The 17,500-nt window shown below is 52.3% G+C and overlaps 1 protein-coding gene across 1 annotated transcript in view; it reads left to right on the forward strand.

The window, feature by feature from the left end:
* pitpnm2 (phosphatidylinositol transfer protein, membrane-associated 2) overlaps positions 1-17,500 on the forward strand; it is a gene marked incomplete at both ends in the record, with an annotated part of 38,090 nt that overhangs the window by 6,717 nt on the left and 13,873 nt on the right. The window contains 11 exons of the mRNA XM_080528675.1: positions 1,402-1,616; positions 1,870-1,991; positions 3,485-3,718; positions 11,562-11,912; positions 12,178-12,273; positions 12,590-12,694; positions 12,877-12,941; positions 14,240-14,330; positions 15,417-15,570; positions 15,893-16,082; positions 16,575-16,694. Of these exons, the coding sequence (XP_080384801.1) occupies positions 1,402-1,616; positions 1,870-1,991; positions 3,485-3,718; positions 11,562-11,912; positions 12,178-12,273; positions 12,590-12,694; positions 12,877-12,941; positions 14,240-14,330; positions 15,417-15,570; positions 15,893-16,082; positions 16,575-16,694 (1,743 nt within the window). The remainder of the gene's footprint in view (positions 1-1,401; positions 1,617-1,869; positions 1,992-3,484; positions 3,719-11,561; positions 11,913-12,177; positions 12,274-12,589; positions 12,695-12,876; positions 12,942-14,239; positions 14,331-15,416; positions 15,571-15,892; positions 16,083-16,574; positions 16,695-17,500) is intronic.

Consider the following 17,500-nt stretch of genomic DNA (forward strand, 5'->3'; position numbering starts at 1 on the left):
GAGGAAGGAAAGGGATGAAGAGAGGGAGGATGAAGAGAATGTTTCATTTGAAGTATGTTCCTCTTTGCACTCCGCTTTGAGAATAAAACAACCGTGGGACTTGGTGTCAGCCAAGATAGTCTCGGCCCAGTTGTTCAAAACGTTTCATCTGGATCAGAATGATCCTGATTCTTTTTTTTTTGCTATCCAGGATCAGATGGAGCGGGCTGACTTACCCATATACGACTCCAAATCAGCCAGATCTGATCTTGGATAGCAAAAAAAAAGAATCGGGATCATTCTGATCCAGATTAAACATTTTGAACAACTGGGCCCTGGTGGAGGTCTACAGGAGCCTGGTGGAGAGCGTTCTAACCTTCCACATGAGGTTGTAGTAGGGTCACCTCTCTGTGACATGAGGTTGTGGCAGGGTCACCTCTCTGTGATATGAGGTTGTGGTAGGGTCACCTCTCTGTGATATGAGGTTGTGGTAGGGTCACCTCTCTGTGAGGAACCTGAGAGGCTGGGCTGGAGGAGCCCTCTCTCCCCTCTCTCCCTCCCTTCCCTCTCTCCCTCTCTCCCTCTCTCTCTCCCTCCTACCCTCCCTCCCTCCTACCCCTCCCTCCCCTCTCCTCCCTCTCTCTCCCTCTCTCTCCCTCCTCCCTACCCTCTCTCCCTCTCCCTCCTCCCTACCCTCTCTCCCTCCTCCCTACCCTCTCTCCCTCCCTTCCCTCTCTCTCTCTACCTCTCTACCTCTCTCTCCCTCTCCCTTCCCTCTCTCCCTCTCTCCCTCCCTTTCCTCTCTCCCTCTCTCTCCCTCTCTCCCTCTCTCTCCCTCTCTCTCCCTCTCTCTCCCTCCTCTCCCTCCCTTCCCTCTCTCCCTCCTCCCTACCCTCTCTCCCTCCCTACCCTCTCTCTCTCCCTCCCTACCCTCCCTCCCTCCCTACCCTCTCTCTCTCCCTCCCTCCCTCCCTACCCCTCGGCTTCAACAGCTGAGGGTTTCTCCTGGGCGGGTGTAAACAGGGGTAGTGCTTAGGCAGGACAGAAGGTTGGTTTTTAAACGTCTGTTGTGTACGGTGACCGACGAATAATCAATGACGATGACTTTTTTATGTTTTTATGTGTCTGTTTTTTTGGTCGCCAAAGACACATTTCCATCCCCGGATGGACGATGAAGTTGTAATCCAATCGGACCTAATCTGCTCTGATCTCATCTGAGATGATCTAGGACGTCGGGGATGTTATTGTGTACGCTAACAGACGCAGGATGTCTTTGTGCAAGAAATGGTGCCAAACCGTACCGAAGAAACAAGACAAACCGACAATCATCGGTGACATGATTCTCTCTCTCTTCCTCCTCTCCTCCCTACCTTTCTCTCTCTCCCCCCCCCCCTCTCCCCCCTCCCTCTCCCCCCTTTGCAGAAGAAGAGTCGTGAGGAGAGCTATGGCGAGGGCAGCGGGGTGGAGATCCTGGAGAACAAGCCTTACGAGGACGGCCCCGGGGGCTCGGGTCAGTACACACACAAGGTGTACCACATCGGCAAGCACATCCCCTCCTGGTTCTGCTCCATCCTGCCGCAGGCCGCCCTCCGCGTGGAGGAGGAGTCCTGGAACGCCTACCCTTACACACGCACGCGGTGAGAGACCGCCACACGCCATACACCCCCTCACACACTCTTACCATACACACCATACACCCCCTCACACACTCTTACCACACACACCTACACCCCTCACACACTCATACTGTACCATACACACACAGACACTGCAAGAGAGAGTTTGACACCAGTCCTGAACCAGTCCTGAACCAGTCCTGAACCAGTCCTGAACCAGTCCTGACACCAGTCCACTCCACCTCACCCTCCTCTCTCCTCTCCTCTGTCCCAGGTACACGTGTCCGTTCGTGGAGAAGTTCTCCATCGACATAGAGACCTACTACAAGCCAGACACCGGGAACGGAGGGGACGTCTTCAACCTGTCCTCAGCAGAGAAGAGACAAAGGACCATAGGTATGTCTGACCTGACACACACACACATTTGAATACTTTCACACACACACACACACACACACACACACACACTCGCACACACACACACACACACACACACACACACACACACACACATACACACACACACACACACACACACACACACACACACACAAACACACATGCACATGCATACACACACACACACACACACACACACACATATATGCACATGCATACACACACACACACACACACACACACACACACACAAACACACATGCACATGCATACACACACACACACACACACTCTGTCTACAAACTAATTTACTATACCGTACTGTATTGTATAATATTACATTTCATATCATCGTACTCTGCACAGGATTTTTACACTATTGAAGCCACTGTAAAAATCCATCACTTTATTACTTTATCAATGTAGGGTTATGTTTTCTTACTTACTTACAGTATGTTACTTATTATTATTATTATTATTATTATTATTATTATTATTATTATTATTGAGTTTTGTATCTGAATGCTGCAATGTCAATGTTGAGGAACCAAAGCCAAAGCATGTTAATGTTGTGTACTGACTCTGGTTCTGGTTCTGGTTCTGTCTAGGAGATGCACCGGCCTCACAACACTGTCAGTGATTTCATGGTTCAGACACCACGCTGTGGTCTTTAGAAGGAAGACAGTATGCTGTGCAGTGATTGAGTGTGTGTGTGTGTGAGTGTGTGTGTGTGTGTGTGTGTGTGTGTGTGTGAGTGTGTGAGTGTTTGAGTGTGTGTGTGTGTGTGTGTGTGCGTGAGTGTGTATGTGTGTGTGTTTGTGTCTGTGTGAGAGAAGAGGGCATTGTGTGTTACTGCAGGTGTGCTGTTCCAGACAGACTCACTGTAGGGGGGGGGGGCGCTCTGGCTGTGTGATTACATCACACACACACACACACACACACACACACACACACACACACGTCCTAGAGAAGAAGGTGTACGGCGAGGCCCCCTAGTGGCTCCCAGCCAGCGTTGCACTAGGCTCTCTCTCTCTCTCCACTCTCCTCCCATAGAGGCAGACTGGGGCTCTATCACCAACATTTAACACTAGAACAGCCTATTTTACCTAATAGAAGAGGTATATATATATATCGGGGGTCAAATGACCATAGTCTTTACAATGGAAAGCTGCTATTTATACACAACGACCACTAGTTGGTCGTCTTGTAAATTAGCCTGCCTCCTACTCAGAGAAAAACTGTAAAAATAGCTTTATACTAGCTGATCCTGATGTGGTTTTGTAAATGTAAGGGTACTGGGTGGTAGAATGCACATATCTATCATGAAAGGACGGTCTTGAAATTTGATCGAGTGCAAGGATAATTTTTAAAAAGTTACTCACAGGGTCAAATGACCCCACCCACGGCTGTTCTAGTGTTAAGAAGAGATGTACAGAAAGAATAACAATGTATAGAAAATGAAAGAGTTACTGGTTGTGTGTGTGTTCCAGACCCCATAGACATCGTGCGGGACCCCATCCCCCCTCACGAGTACCTGGCGGAGGAGGACCCCAAGCTGTACCAGTCGGTGAAGACGCGCCGCGGGCCGCTCACGGAGGACTGGATCGAGGAGATCAACCAGAACCCCAGCCAGAACCCGGTCATGTGTGCCTACAAACTCTGCAAGGTGGAGTTCAGATACTGGGGCATGCAGTCCAAGATAGAACGCTTCATCCACGACGTGGGTACGTACGGTGTGTCTGTGTGTGTGTCTGTGTGTGTGTGTGTGTGTGTGTGTGTGTGTGTCTGTGTGTTTGTGTGTGTGTCTGTGTGTGTGTTCGTTTGCTGTTATTTGTGTGTGTTTGTGAGTGTTGTGAGTGTGAGTGTGAGTGTGTGTGTGTGTGTGTGTCTGTGTGTGTGTGTGTGCGTGTGTGTGTGTGTGTCTGTGTGTTTGTGTGTGTGTCTGTGTGTGTGTTCGTTTGCTGTTATCTGTGTGTGTTTGTGAGTGTTGTGAGTGTGAGTGTGTGTGTGTCTGTGTCTGTGTGTGTGTGTGTGTGTGTGTGTGTCTGTGTGTGTTCGTTTGCTGTTATTTGTGTGTGTTTGTGAGTGTTGTGAGTGTGAGTGTGAGTGTGTGTGTGTGTGTCTGTGTCTGTGTGTGTGTGTGTGTGTGTGTGTGTGTCTGTGTGTGTGTTCGTTTGCTGTTATCTGTGTGTGTTTGTGAGTGTTGTGAGTGTGAGTGTGTGTGTGTCTGTGTCTGTGTCTGTGTGTGTGTGTGTGTGTGTGTGTGTGTCTGTGTGTGTGTGGGTGAGTGTGTTGGCAATGAGTATGTGTTTGTCTGGGCGATTGTGGAGTCCATTAGAGAGTTTACCAAGCTGATATTTGCAAGAGACACCTGCTTTCCATCGCAAGTGATCCATCGCATTGTGATTTCAAGCCTGGCCGATACGGTTTGTGTGCTTGTGTGTGTGTGTGTGTGTGTGTGTGTGTGTTTGAGGGTGGGTGTGTGTGCACGTGTGTGTGCACGTGTGTGTGTGTGTGTGTGTACGTGTGTGTGTTCGTCTGCTGTTATCTGTGTGTGTTTGTGAGTGTTTGTGAGTGCGTGCGTGTGTGTGTGTGCGCGCGCGTGTGTGTGTGTGTGTGTGTGTGTGTGTGTGTGGGGACGGCAGGTGTCAAACAGCGAGGCAGGTAATCTGACTACATGAAGAACCACAGGCCCCTATCTCCATAATGATTAACCAGAGCTTAATGAAAACCCACTGAGTCTGGGCAGTTAGAGAGGGAGGAGGGATGGGGGAGGAGAGAGAGAGGGGAGGGGAGAGAGGGGAGGGGAGAGAGGGGAGGGGAGATAGAGAGCAAGAGAGAGAGAGAGAATAAGCAAGAGGGAGGAGGAGGGGGGGAGAGAGAGAGTACAGAGAGAACAGTGTCTCTCAGTCAGATAACAAAGGAGTCAGGATTAATTTCCTGCCAGTGTTCAGCTGTCAGCTCCTCAGTCTGTTTCATTACGGTGATCTATGGCTGTTTATATACACTCCCAGCATTTACATACAGCCCTAATGAGTCTGCCTCCACTCTGCTCCAGACGCTTTTTATGACACTCTCTCCATCGTTCCGCGCGGCTGCGATCTCAACACATCCACAACATCCTCGTTTAACGGAAACTTGACTTTTCCACCGGCAACCCATCCCTTTGTACTTTAATGCCGCACAAACACTACTTCGAGAAACTTTCCCACTCTCCACTGGGCTAATGCTAACAGGAGAGGTGTTTACTGTGTACACTTCCGATCGTAAAACTCCCATTCCCATCCCTCGTTTATTTCCAGCCCAAGGCCGTAAACATGTTATTCGGCGACGTTTCCAGTGCCGGATCAATCGGCACATATCTTCATTGTTCCTCTGTTGTGTCTGCGGAAAGATAATGGAATATGATCTAGCAGCTTGTACTGTCTATTTAGGACTCATTTTTCCATTCTTCCATGTTTCCCCCCCGTTGCGATCACCCCCCTGCTCTCTTTGATGTCTCCGTGGCCTCTGACTGTTGGTCGTTTTAAAGGTTGGGTAGACGTTGACAGAACAACATTCGGTCATCTCCCGTTTTGTATTGTATTGTTCTGAGGTGAGTCGAGTCAGCCGCAGCCTGTTGACGCTTTGTGTCAGGAACGTTTAAGATGGAGAGGCTCATTATGGCTAATGCAGCCACGGCCGAGGGGGATGGGGGCGGGGGGGGGGGGGGGGGGGCTCCCTGTTGGTTTGTTTGGAGGAGCCATCAGGAGTTGGAGGTCGATTATTCAATGGAACGGGAGTGGCTGGCGATGGGAGAGCGATTGCAGTCACTCTTGTGAGTGTTGAGTTGATAAACCCCTTTTTAATATTTGATCATATTATTTTGGGTGAAGTGGATTTATGCCCCGAGGGGATTAAATCTCTTTATTATTATTTATGCTCTGGCCCTCTACTCTGTGTTTCCGGTTTCCCTCATACTCTCTGTAGTGTATATATCGGTCGGACTCAAGCTAAGTGTGTTACGTTTCTCAATAGGTTCTGTTATGTTTCTCAATAGGTTCTGGGTGTACACAATAATGTCGGATCCAGGTGCGGTGTAAGTAAAGAATGAGACGGAGATGTAATAAAATAAAGATTCTCTTTACTGAGACGTATGATTCATAGGTACAAACATAAACTCTTAGCCGGACAACAAAAAGGGGAGCAGTAGGGCTCAGCACGTAGGTAATAATAACTCCGGCACTGCGGTCAATAATAAAGTGCACGAAAACTAAAGATTGAGCAAAGGGCTCCAAAGGCGGTACAAGGTTGCAAACCAGCAAACAAAGTCAAAGTTCAAATTACGTTCCGGGTAACGGATACGTGAAGTGGTAATACATACACAGGGTTCTGAAGCATTCCATACGGTGTAACACAAGTGATCGACTGACAAGGGAATGAGGAAATGGGACACACCTAAATACACTGACAAACACTCACAGGTGACAACAATCATTCGATAATTAGTCCAGGGCTGGAGCACTGTCGCTCTTCGACCAGTAGGGGCGATGGGGAGTCCTCTTCGCTGACCCCCCTTGTAACAGTGCCCCCCCCTGACGAACGGCACCAGAAGTTCACCCGGGTGCCTCGGGATGGAGCCGGCGAAAGTCCGTGATGAGGCTCGGATCTAGAATATCCCGCCGAGGCACCCAGGTACGCTCCTCAGGCCCATAACCCTCCCAGTCCACCAGGAATTGGAGACCCCTCCCCACCTTCCGGCAGTCAATAATCCTGTTAACCGTGTAGGCAGGTTGTCCATCAATGAGACGGGGCAGGGGGGCGGGGCGGGGTGGAGGGGCCATGGGGGAGAAAACAACGGGTTTGAGGAGTGAAACATGGAAGGTGGGGTGAACTCGCATGGAGGGTGGGAGTAGCAGTCTGTAGGCCACGGCGTTGACCCGCCGCACCACCTTAAACGGCCCCACGAAGCGAGGAGCCAGCTTGCGTGACTCCACCCGGAGGGGGAGGTCCCGGGTAGACAGCCAGACCCTCTGACCAGGACGGAAGACCGGGGCCGGACGGCGCCTGCGGTTGGCCTGGCGTTGGGACCTGTCCGAAGCCCGCACAAGCGCCGCCCTTACCCGCCTCCAGGTACGGCGACAGCGGCTGACATGGGCTTGGACCGATGGTACAGCTGCCTCCTCCTCCTGCTCCGGGAAAAGGGGAGGCTGATACCCGTACTGGCATTGGAAAGGGGAGAGGCCAGTGGAGGAGCAGAGGAGGGTGTTGTGGGCGTATTCAGCCCACGCCAGCCGCCGGTTCCATGTCGCCGGATTGCTGGAGACGTAGCACCTCAAGACCCCCTCCAGGTCCTGGTTGACGCGCTCCGTCTGCCCATTGGATTGGGGGTGGAACCCGGAGGACAGGCTGACGGAGGCGCCAAGGCTGGTGGCGAATGCCTTCCAGAACCTGGAGGCGAATTGAGGACCCCGGTCGGATACCATGTCCAGGGGTAGTCCGTGCACCCGGAAAACGTGCTGGACCACTAGCTCCGCCGTCTCTTGGGCCGTGGGGAGTTTGGGGAGGGGGATGAAGTGCGCCGCCTTGGAGAACCGGTCTACCACCACTAGTATGGCGGTGAACCCATCAGATGGGGGTAGACCCGATATGAAATCGAGGGCTATGTGCGACCAGGGACGTTTGGGGATGGACAGGGGGTGTAGGAGTCCCGGCGGCCGTTGCCGGGAGGCTTTACTGCGCGCGCATAGGGCACAGGCTGCCACAAACGCGCGCGTGTCCTCCTCCGCTGTGGACCACCAGAACCTCCTTCGTATGAAGTCCAATGTCCTGGTGGCCCCTGGGTGACTGGTGAGGGAGGAGGCGTGCGCCCACTGCAGCAGTCGTGCACGCGCAGTCTTCGGAACGTAGAGCCTCCCCGGCGGACCCCCGCCCGGGTCAGGCTCCCGCCTCAGCGCTGTCCTCACTACCCTGTCGATTCCCCAGGACACGGGGGCGACGACCAGGCCAGTGGGGACGATCGAATCCGTACTCTCCACCAGGTCCACAGGATCGAACTGCCTCGACAGTGCATCGGGCTTGGTGTTTTTAGAGCCCGGTCGATAGGAGATCGTGAACTGGAACCTGGTGAAGAATAACGCCCACCTGGCCTGTCGGGAGTTGAGGCGTTTGGCCCCCTGGATATAGGCCAGGTTCTTGTGGTCCGTCCACACTATAAAAGGGTGCGCGGCCCCCTCCAACCAGTGCCTCCATTCCTCCAGCGCGAGTTTGATTGCAAGCAGCTCGCGGTTCCCCACGTCGTAGTTGCGCTCCGGCGCGGACAGCCTGCGAGAGAAAAAGGCACAGGGGTGAGTCTTATTGTCCTTGGCGCAGCGCTGTGACAAAACCGCCCCTACCGCAATGTCCGAGGCATCCACCTCCACAACAAAGGGTAGGGACGGGTTCGGGTGCACCAGGATGGGTGCTGAGGTGAAGCGCTGTTTTAATGCCGTGAACGCGGTGTCTGCCTCCGGGGACCAAGAAAAGGAGCGTAGGCTAGTCTGGGTGAGGGCTGTCAACGGGGCCGCTAAGGCGCTAAACCCGCGAATGAACCTCCGATAAAAGTTTGCGAAACCCAAAAAGCGTTGTAATTGTTTGAGAGAGGAGGGTCGGGGCCAGTCCAACACCGCACTGACCTTTCCGGGATCCATGAGTAGATTCCCCTTGTCCACCACGAAGCCCAGAAAGGAAACAGTGTCCACATGGAACTCGCACTTCTCCACTTTAACAAAAAGTTTGTGATGGAGAAGGCGTTCGAGCACCTGTCGCACATGGATTCGGTGTTGGGCTAGGTCCTTGGAGAAAATTAGAATGTCGTCGAGGTAGACGAAGACTGAGTGGTCGAGGAGGTCTCGTAGGACATCATTAACGAGCGCTTGAAATACCGCTGGCGCGTTGGCAAGGCCGAACGGCATTACTAGGTACTCGTAATGTCCTCTGGGGGTGTTAAAAGCTGTTTTCCACTCGTCCCCCTTCCGGATCCTCACTAAGTTTTACGCGTTTCGTAAGTCCAGCTTAGTGAAGACCCGGGCCCCCTGCAAGGACTCAAAGGCCGTCGTCATCAACGGAAGGGGGTATCTGTTTTTCACCGTGACGTTGTTCAACCCCCTATAGTCGATGCACGGCCGTTGCCCCCCGTCCTTCTTGGCCACAAAGAAAAACCCTGCACCCGCCGGGGAGGTGGAAGGGCGAATGTGGCCCGCGGCGAGTGCGTCGTCGATGTACTCCTTCATGGCCAGGGTCTCAGGACCGGAGAGGGAGAACAATCTCCCCCGAGGGGGCGTGGTACCGGGCAGGAGGTCGATGGCACAGTCGTAAGTCCTGTGGGGGGGTAGTTCCCTAGCCCGCTGCTTGCTAAAAACCTCCCCCAGATCCCAATAGACCTGGGGAACGCCCACTACGGCCGGAGTCACTGGAATGTTTGTAGACCCCGCCGCTAGCGTGGAAAAGGGTCTAGGGGCTGTAGCTAGGGAGTGGGAAGGGACTGGGAATGGGGTTGGGGTTCTGGGAGGGTTGGTAATTCGCCCCGTGGACCAGTTAATGTTATGGTTGTGCACCGCCAGCCAGGGATGCCCCAGGACCAGAGGACAGTCGGGAGACTCAATAATAAAAAACTGGATGAGCTCCCACTGTTCTTGCTCCACCTGGATGCGAATAGGTGGTGTGCACTGGGTAACGAAGCCGGTCCCCAGAGGCCGGCCGTCCAGGGCGCGGACCGGTAATGGAACGGGAAGGTCCTTTAGAGCTAGTCCCCACTCGTGGGCTAAGCCCGTGTGCATAAGGTTCCCCGCCGCCCCCGAGTCCACCAACGCCCACACCCGTCGTATGCGGCGTCCCCCCTCTATCGTTACCCCCAAAAAAGTCCGGTGATCGCCCATTGCGGAAGGTGACTCGTGGCTCACCAATGCCCCTCCCGACATTAGCGAGCCCTCCCGTTTCCCGGTTTCTCCGGGCACGTAGCGACTAGGTGTCCAGCCCGCCCGCAATACAGACAGCGCCCCTCTCTCTGACGCCGCTGTCGCTCGGTCTGAGACAGGCGTGCCGCTCCTAGCTGCATTGGCTCATCGTAGGTGGGTTCCTCCTCCATGAAGCCACTGGGTGGTTTCACACCCGGCGTTAGGTGGGAGGGCGCGCCCCTAGCCGAGCCTCTCTCGCGGTCCCGCTCCCGGCGTCTATTATCCACCCGCCGAGAGAGGTCGACTAAGTCGTCCAGCTGCTCAGGCAGCTCTCGGAAGGACAACTCGTCCTTCATGACCTCCGAGAGCCCCTGCGCATACAGGACGACCACAGCGCGCTCCTCCCACCCGGTCTCTCTGGCCAGGGTGCGGAACTCCACGGAATAGTCCGCCACCGTGCGATGACCCTGTCGACAGGCGGTGAGTCTCCTGCCTGCCTCGTAGGTAGAGAGTACCCGGGTGTGATCAAAGACTTTCCGCAGCTCTGCTATGAAGAGCTGGGAACTGGCACATATCGCCGTCCCCCTCTCCCACTCTGCCGTCGCCCAGGACAGGGCACGTCCCGTTAGCAGAGTGGTGATATAGGCCACCCGGGACTGCTCGGTGGGAAAGGAGGTCGGCTGTAGGTTGAAGACTAAGGTGCACTGTGTGGTGAACTCTCGGCAGCCCTCTGGACGTCCGTCGTACCTCTCTGGTACGACGGAAGGCGAGGCTCACGAGGTGTAGGCGGAGGTGTAGGGACCAGTAGTGGAGGTGGGACTGCTGCGGCATTGGCTGCGGCGGCGACCCGTTCCGCGTTGTCCTGGCGGTCCACCAGGCTCGAGACGGTGAGGGACAGCTGGCTGAGATGTTCGCCCATCTCCCGGAGGAGACGTTCATGCTGGGTCAGCATGGCACCTTGGGTGGCCAGTACGGTGCGAAGGTGTATTACATCCGCTGGATCCATAGTGGTCAGTCGATCTGTTACGTTTCTCAATAGGTTCTGTTATGTTTCTCAATAGGTTCTGGGTGTACACAATAATGTCGGATCCAGGTGCGGTGTAAGTAAAGAATGAGACGGAGATGTAATAAAATAAAGATTCTCTTTACTGAGACGTATGATTCATAGGTACAAAAATAAACTCTTAGCCGGACAACAAAAAGGGGAGCAGTAGGGCTCAGCACGTAGGTAATAATAACTCCGGCACTGCGGTCAATAATAAAGTGCACGAAAACTAAAGATTGAGCAAAGGGCTCCAAAGGCGGTACAAGGTTGCAAACCAGCAAACAAAGTCAAAGTTCAAATTACGTTCCGGGTAACGGATACGTGAAGTGGTAATACATACACAGGGTTCTGAAGCATTCCATACGGTGTAACACAAGTGATCGACTGACAAGGGAATGAGGAAATGGGACACACCTAAATACACTGACAAACACTCACAGGTGACAACAATCATTCGATAATTAGTCCAGGGCTGGAGCACTGTCGCTCTTCGACCAGTAGGGGCGATGGGGAGTCCTCTTCGCTGACCCCCCTTGTAACAAAGTGTGTCTCTTTGTCTGCTGCCTATCATTCTTCTAACCTGCCCCCCTGTCTCGCCCCCCCGACCAGGTCTACGTAAGGTGATGGTGCGAGCCCACAGGCAGGCGTGGTGCTGGCAGGACGAGTGGTACGGCCTGACCATCGAGGACATCAGGCAGCTGGAGCTGGAGACCCAGCTGGCCTTGGCCCGCAAGATGGCCCAGTACAGCCTGACGGAGGAGGGGGGGGCGGTGGCAGAGACCAACGGGGCCCCCGCCAACCCCGACCAGGACCAGGGGGGGCCGGAGACCCCCGGGGTGGCTGTGGAGGCGGAGGGAGGGGAGGCGGGGGTGCTGGGGGACACTCTGCAGACACGGGGGGAGCTCACCAAGCAGTGGTCCACGTCTTCTAGGTCGTCTAACAGATCGTCTAAGAGAGGGGGTGAGTGGGGGGGTTTGACCTCTCCTTCGGCCCCTTCGCCCTACAGGATGTGTATCATATAGATTCATTAAGGATAGGATAGGTATAAGCAATACTGAATAGGTATAAGCAATATGGTAATAGTTTGTTTTGGAAATTAGGAATTAAAAAGAGTTAGTGGCCTAACTGGTGTTAGCATCAAACTCCTGCTATGGGGAAGCCCACTGATGTAGAACTGTAGTCTGGAAGTCACTCATTCTGACTCTTGTATTTCCTGTCTGTGCAGGAAGTCCGTCTCACCAGAACATCTCAGAGTGGCGGATGCAGAGTATCGCCCGGGACTCGGAGGACAGCACAGACGATGAGTTCTTTGATGCCCACGGTACAGTTATTACACAGTTATAACATGTCATTACACAGTTATAACATGTCATTACACAGTTATAACATGTCATTACACAGTTATAACATGTCATCACACAGTTATAACATGTCATCACACGGTTATAACATGTCATTACACTGTTATAACATGTCATCACACGGTTATAACATGTCATTACAAGGTTATAACATGTTACACAGTTATAACATGTCATTACACTGTTATAACATGTCATTACATATGACATGTTACACAGTTATAACATGAACGGTTACTCACGTTGAATGTTTTGTCTGTCTCCTGTTTCCTCCAGAAGACTTCTCTGATAACGAGGAGATCTTCGCCAAGGACATCACTAACTGGAATTCTAACGACCTGATGGACAAGATCGAGTCTACAGAGGTGGATGAAGCCCAAGGTAGACTTGCCCACCCCTGATTTTAACGTAGAAACACTTTTATGAAACACTCTTTCACTGCCATCAACATGTGTTTCTGTGTCCATGAATTCTATTTCTCAACTAGATTCGGTAAACAATAGGAATTCTGTTTAATGCAATGTGTGTGTTTGTGTGTGTGTGTGTGTGTGTGTGTGTGTCAGAATCCCTGTATCAGGAGTCGGGTGGAGAGTATGCAGCGACCAGTAATGAGGAGACACTCATCGAGGTATAGTGTCTCCCTAATGACCCTAACCCTAACCACTGTAACAATAGTAGCCCATTGTCCCTCCCCCATCTCCAGTTCTACTCTTTTCCATGCGATCAATTAACATAGAAAGTTCATTCAAGTTCATTTCACATAGATTCTCTAATGCCGTTCTAGTGTTCTAATGATAGCCAGATACAAGCCTAATGTTTGTCACACCTGCACGCACGCACACACACACACACACACACACACACACACACACACACACACACAGTCTATCCGATGGTTTGTTTCAGTTTGTTGTTCTGTGTCCAGCGATGCGTGTCTCGTAGACAGCGTTCGCGCCACTCTGTCCGGTGTCCCAGACGTCACGCTGTAAGTCCCAGTAGAGAGACATGCTCACCTTAGACCCCCAGGACTGTAGGATAGGACCCTGTAGACCCCCAGACCTGTAGGATAGGACCCTGTAGACCCCCAGACCTGTAGGATAGGACCCTGTAGACCACCAGACCTGTAGGATAGGTGTCTGTAGACCACCAGGACTGTAGGATAGGTGTACCTGTAGAACAGCCTTGCAGTGTCGTGCTCTTCTGTTTTAGCTGTTAGAGAAGTGAAGGTGTTAGAGAAGTGAAGGTGTTAGAGAAGTGAGGGTGTTAGAGAAGTGAGGGTGTTAGAGAAGTGAGGGTGTTAGAGAAGTGAAGGTGTTAGAGAAGTGAGGGTGTTAGAGAAGTGAAGGTGTTAGAGAAGTGAAGGTGTTAGAGAAGTGAAGGTGTTAGAGAAGTGAAGGTGTTAGAGAAGTGAAGGTGTTAGAGAAGTGAAGGTGTTAGAAAAGTGAAGGTGTTAGAGAAGTGAGGGTGTTAGAGAAGTGAAGGTGTTAGAGAAGTGAAGGTGTTAGAGAAGTGAAGGTGTTAGAGAAGTGAAGGTGTTAGAGAAGTGAGGGTGTTAGAGAAGTGAAGGTGTTAGAGAAGTGAGGGTGTTAGAGAAGTGAAGGTGTTAGAGAAGTGAGGGTGTTAGAGAAGTGAAGGTGTTAGAGAAGTGAGGGTGTTAGAGAAGTGAAGGTGTTAGAGAAGTGAAGGTGTTAGAGAAGTGAAGGTGTCCCCCAGGTGAATCCATCCCTTTCTTCACCCCATTGGCTGTCAGGATGTTCTTCAGTGGTCATCACTATCTTCTTCTCCTTTTCCTTCTCCCCTCTCCCTTCCACTGTACTCTCTCTACCCTCTCTCTCTCTCTCTCTTACATTCTCTCCCCCTTTCTCTCCTTCCCTTCGTCCCATTGTAAACAAATCTTAACCGCCCCCCCCCCCCCCCCCCCTGCAGGATGGTTCTCCTCAGCAGTGTCTGCAGCCCTCTAAGATCCACGTCCTGGTCCTGGTCCTCCATGGAGGGAACATCCTGGACACCGGCTCAGGTACAGATGATGACCACCGCATTTATAAAGCATATCCCAGACATTTATACATTTTAAACTGTTAACTCGAACCAAAAATAATGGTGCTAGTAGCTCTAGCACGTTGACCCCCGTCTTGTTCAAGATGAGTTACCTTAGATTTGACAGCAGCTGGTGAAAGGGGGAACAGGTCGGCAACGGAAATAATGTTTTTAATGACTTTTATTCTGAAATATGTCAATCAATTTGAAACATCTGGTCGATTGCCGACTTGTTCTTCCTTTCACCAGCTGCTGTCACAAATAGTCATGGCAGCTGCTGTGGCTCACGGTCACATGAAGAGATGTTATAAAACCCCTAGCTTCGAATCTCTATTAGTGCTGACCTCCAGCTGCCCTGCAGGCTTACGGGGTTGTGTGTCCTGTAGGGCAGCAGAGCAGTAAGGTTGTGTGTTCCTGTAGGGCAGCAGAGCAGTAAGGTTGTGTGTCCTGTAGGGCAGCAGAGCAGTAAGGTTGTGTGTCCTGTAGGGCAGCAGAGCAGTAAGGTTGTGTGTTCCTGTAGGGCAGCAGAGCAGTAAGGTTGTGTGTGTCCTGCAGGGCAGCAGAGCAGTAAGGTTGTGTGTTCCTGTAGGGCAGCAGAGCAGTAAGGTTGTGTGTCCTGTAGGGCAGCAGAGCAGTAAGGTTGTGTGTTCCTGTCGGGCAGCAGAGCAGTAAGGTTGTGTGTGTTCCTGCAGGGCAGCAGAGCAGTAAGGTTGTGTGTTCCTGTAGGGCAGCAGAGCAGTAAGGTTGTGTGTTCCTGTAGGGCAGCAGAGCAGTAAGGTTGTGTGTTCCTGTAGGGCAGCAGAGCAGTAAGGTTGTGTGTTCCTGTAGGGCAGCAGAGCAGTAAGGTTGTGTGTTCCTGTAGGGCAGCAGAGCAGTAAGGTTGTGTGTTCCTGTAGGGCAGCAGAGCAGTAAGGTTGTGTGTCCTGCAGGGCAGCAGAGCAGTAAGGTTGTGTGTTCCTGTAGGGCAGCAGAGCAGTAAGGTTGTGTGTTCCTGTAGGGCAGCAGAGCAGTAAGGTTGTGTGTTCCTGTAGGGCAGCAGAGCAGTAAGGTTGTGTGTGTCCTGCAGGGGAGCAGAGCAGCAAGCAGGGGGACGTGAACACCCTGAGCGGGGCGTTTGAGACGGTGATGAGGGTCCACTACCCCGCCGCCTTGGGACGCCTCGCCATCCGCCTGGTCCCCTGTCCTGCCGTGTGCGCTGAGGCGTTCTCCCTGGTGTCCAAGTGAGTACACACACACACACACACACGCACATGCCCACACACACACACGCACGCATGCATGCACACACGCACACACGCACGTGCTCACACACACACGCGCGCACGCACACACACTCACACGCACACGCACACGCACACGCACACGCACACACACACAAGGATGCTTGTGCTAATTACATTGAATCGAGAAAACCAAACATTTCATCATGTTTTATAACAGTTAATATTTTCATTCATCATGATGATATGATTATCTGGGGGAGGGGTTGTATTGGCCCGGTTTTACGCCCATGCACTGACCGTCTCCCTCTCCCCTCTCCAGTCTGAGCCCCTACAGTTATGACGAGGGCTGCCTGTCCAACAGTCAGGACCACATCCCCCTGGCTGCTCTCCCCCTATTGGCCACCTCGGCCCCACAGTACCAGGACGCCGTGGCGACGGTCATCGTCCGGGCCAATCAGGTGTTCAGTGACTTCATCAGGTCTCTGGAGGGAGCGTCCTTCTCCGGCCAGGTCAGTGTGTCAGGGTCAGGGTCAGGGTGTTTGGGGGGGACAGGAGGCCTCCTGTCTCTTCATCTGAACATGAGTGTCTTTGGTGAAAGCGGGAACAACCGACCAAATGTTCAGACTTTTATTCGGAAAAATGAAATGCTTATTCGGAAAAAAAATAATACATTTCAGCGTTGTTGCACACTCGCTAGTCAAGCCAAAACATTGTGATGCAATGTTAGTTAGCTAGTTAGTGTAGAGCAGTGGGGATTTCTTACTGAATCCGTTGCGTTGCAATATTTTGGCTTGACTAGCGAGTCTGTCATTGATTGTCAACAACGTTGACATTTATTGACATTTTTCTGAATAAAGGTCTGAACTTTTTTATTGTTTTTTTTATTTGGTTGCCGTCTTGTTCCCCTTTTCACCGGCTGCTGTCACAATTCAACATTGAGTGTATTTCATAGGAGACTGTGCAGTGGACAGGTTAGTTGACGTCTGTGTGTTGTCCTCCAGGTGTGTGTGATCGGGGACTGTGTGGGGGGGATCCTGGGCTTCGATGCTCTGTGCAGCAGCAGCATCACCGTGTCAGAGAGCCCCAGCAGCAGCAGGAGAGGCAGCACCATCAGTGTTCAGGTACCTGTCTCTCTACTGGACCTCCCCTGTCATAGACCACCTCTCCTCTGTCTCTCTACTGGACCTCCCCTGTCATAGACCACCTCTCCTCTGTCTCTACTGGACCTCCCCTGTCATAGACCACCTCTCCTCTGTCTCTACTGGACCTCCCCTGTCATAGACCACCTCTCCTCTGTCTCTACTGGACCTCCCCTGTCATAGACCACCTCTCCTCTGTCTCTACTGGACCTCCGCTGTCATAGACCACCTCTCCTCTGTCTCTACTGGACCTCCCCTGTCATAGACCACCTCTCCTCTGTCTCTCTACTGGACCTCCCCTGTCATAGACCACCTGTCCCCTGTCTCTACTGGACCTCCCCTGTCATAGACCCACTGCTCTGCCTCTGGCCCTAACTCTGTGTGTGTGTGTGTGTGTGTGTGTGTGTGTGTATGTATGTGTGTGTGTGTGTGTGTGTGTGTGAGCGTGTCTGACCTGGAGAGGAAGGCCAGGGGCCTCATTTATAAAGCTTGCGTACGCACACTAAGGTGCGTAAGCAAATTTTCCAGCAATTTTGGGATTTATAAAACCTGTGCGCACCTCTAGGCTACGCACACTGTGATCCATGCGTACGCATAGAAACTCGAGAAATGTCAACTGCGACTCCGCTGGCAGAAGGATGAAACAGGAGAAACGCTTTGAAATTTCCACCAACACAAATCGAAATATTACCTCACATATTATGAGAGTGCACACAAAGAATATACGTGCACACTGCACATATCTTAGTCTCCCTTGTCCTGTACCCATCACAATGTAGCCTACATAT

Source organism: Nansenia antarctica (genome assembly GCF_963989245.1).
Source record: "Nansenia antarctica genome assembly, chromosome: 4".
Taxonomy (NCBI): Eukaryota; Metazoa; Chordata; class Actinopteri; order Argentiniformes; family Microstomatidae; genus Nansenia; species Nansenia antarctica.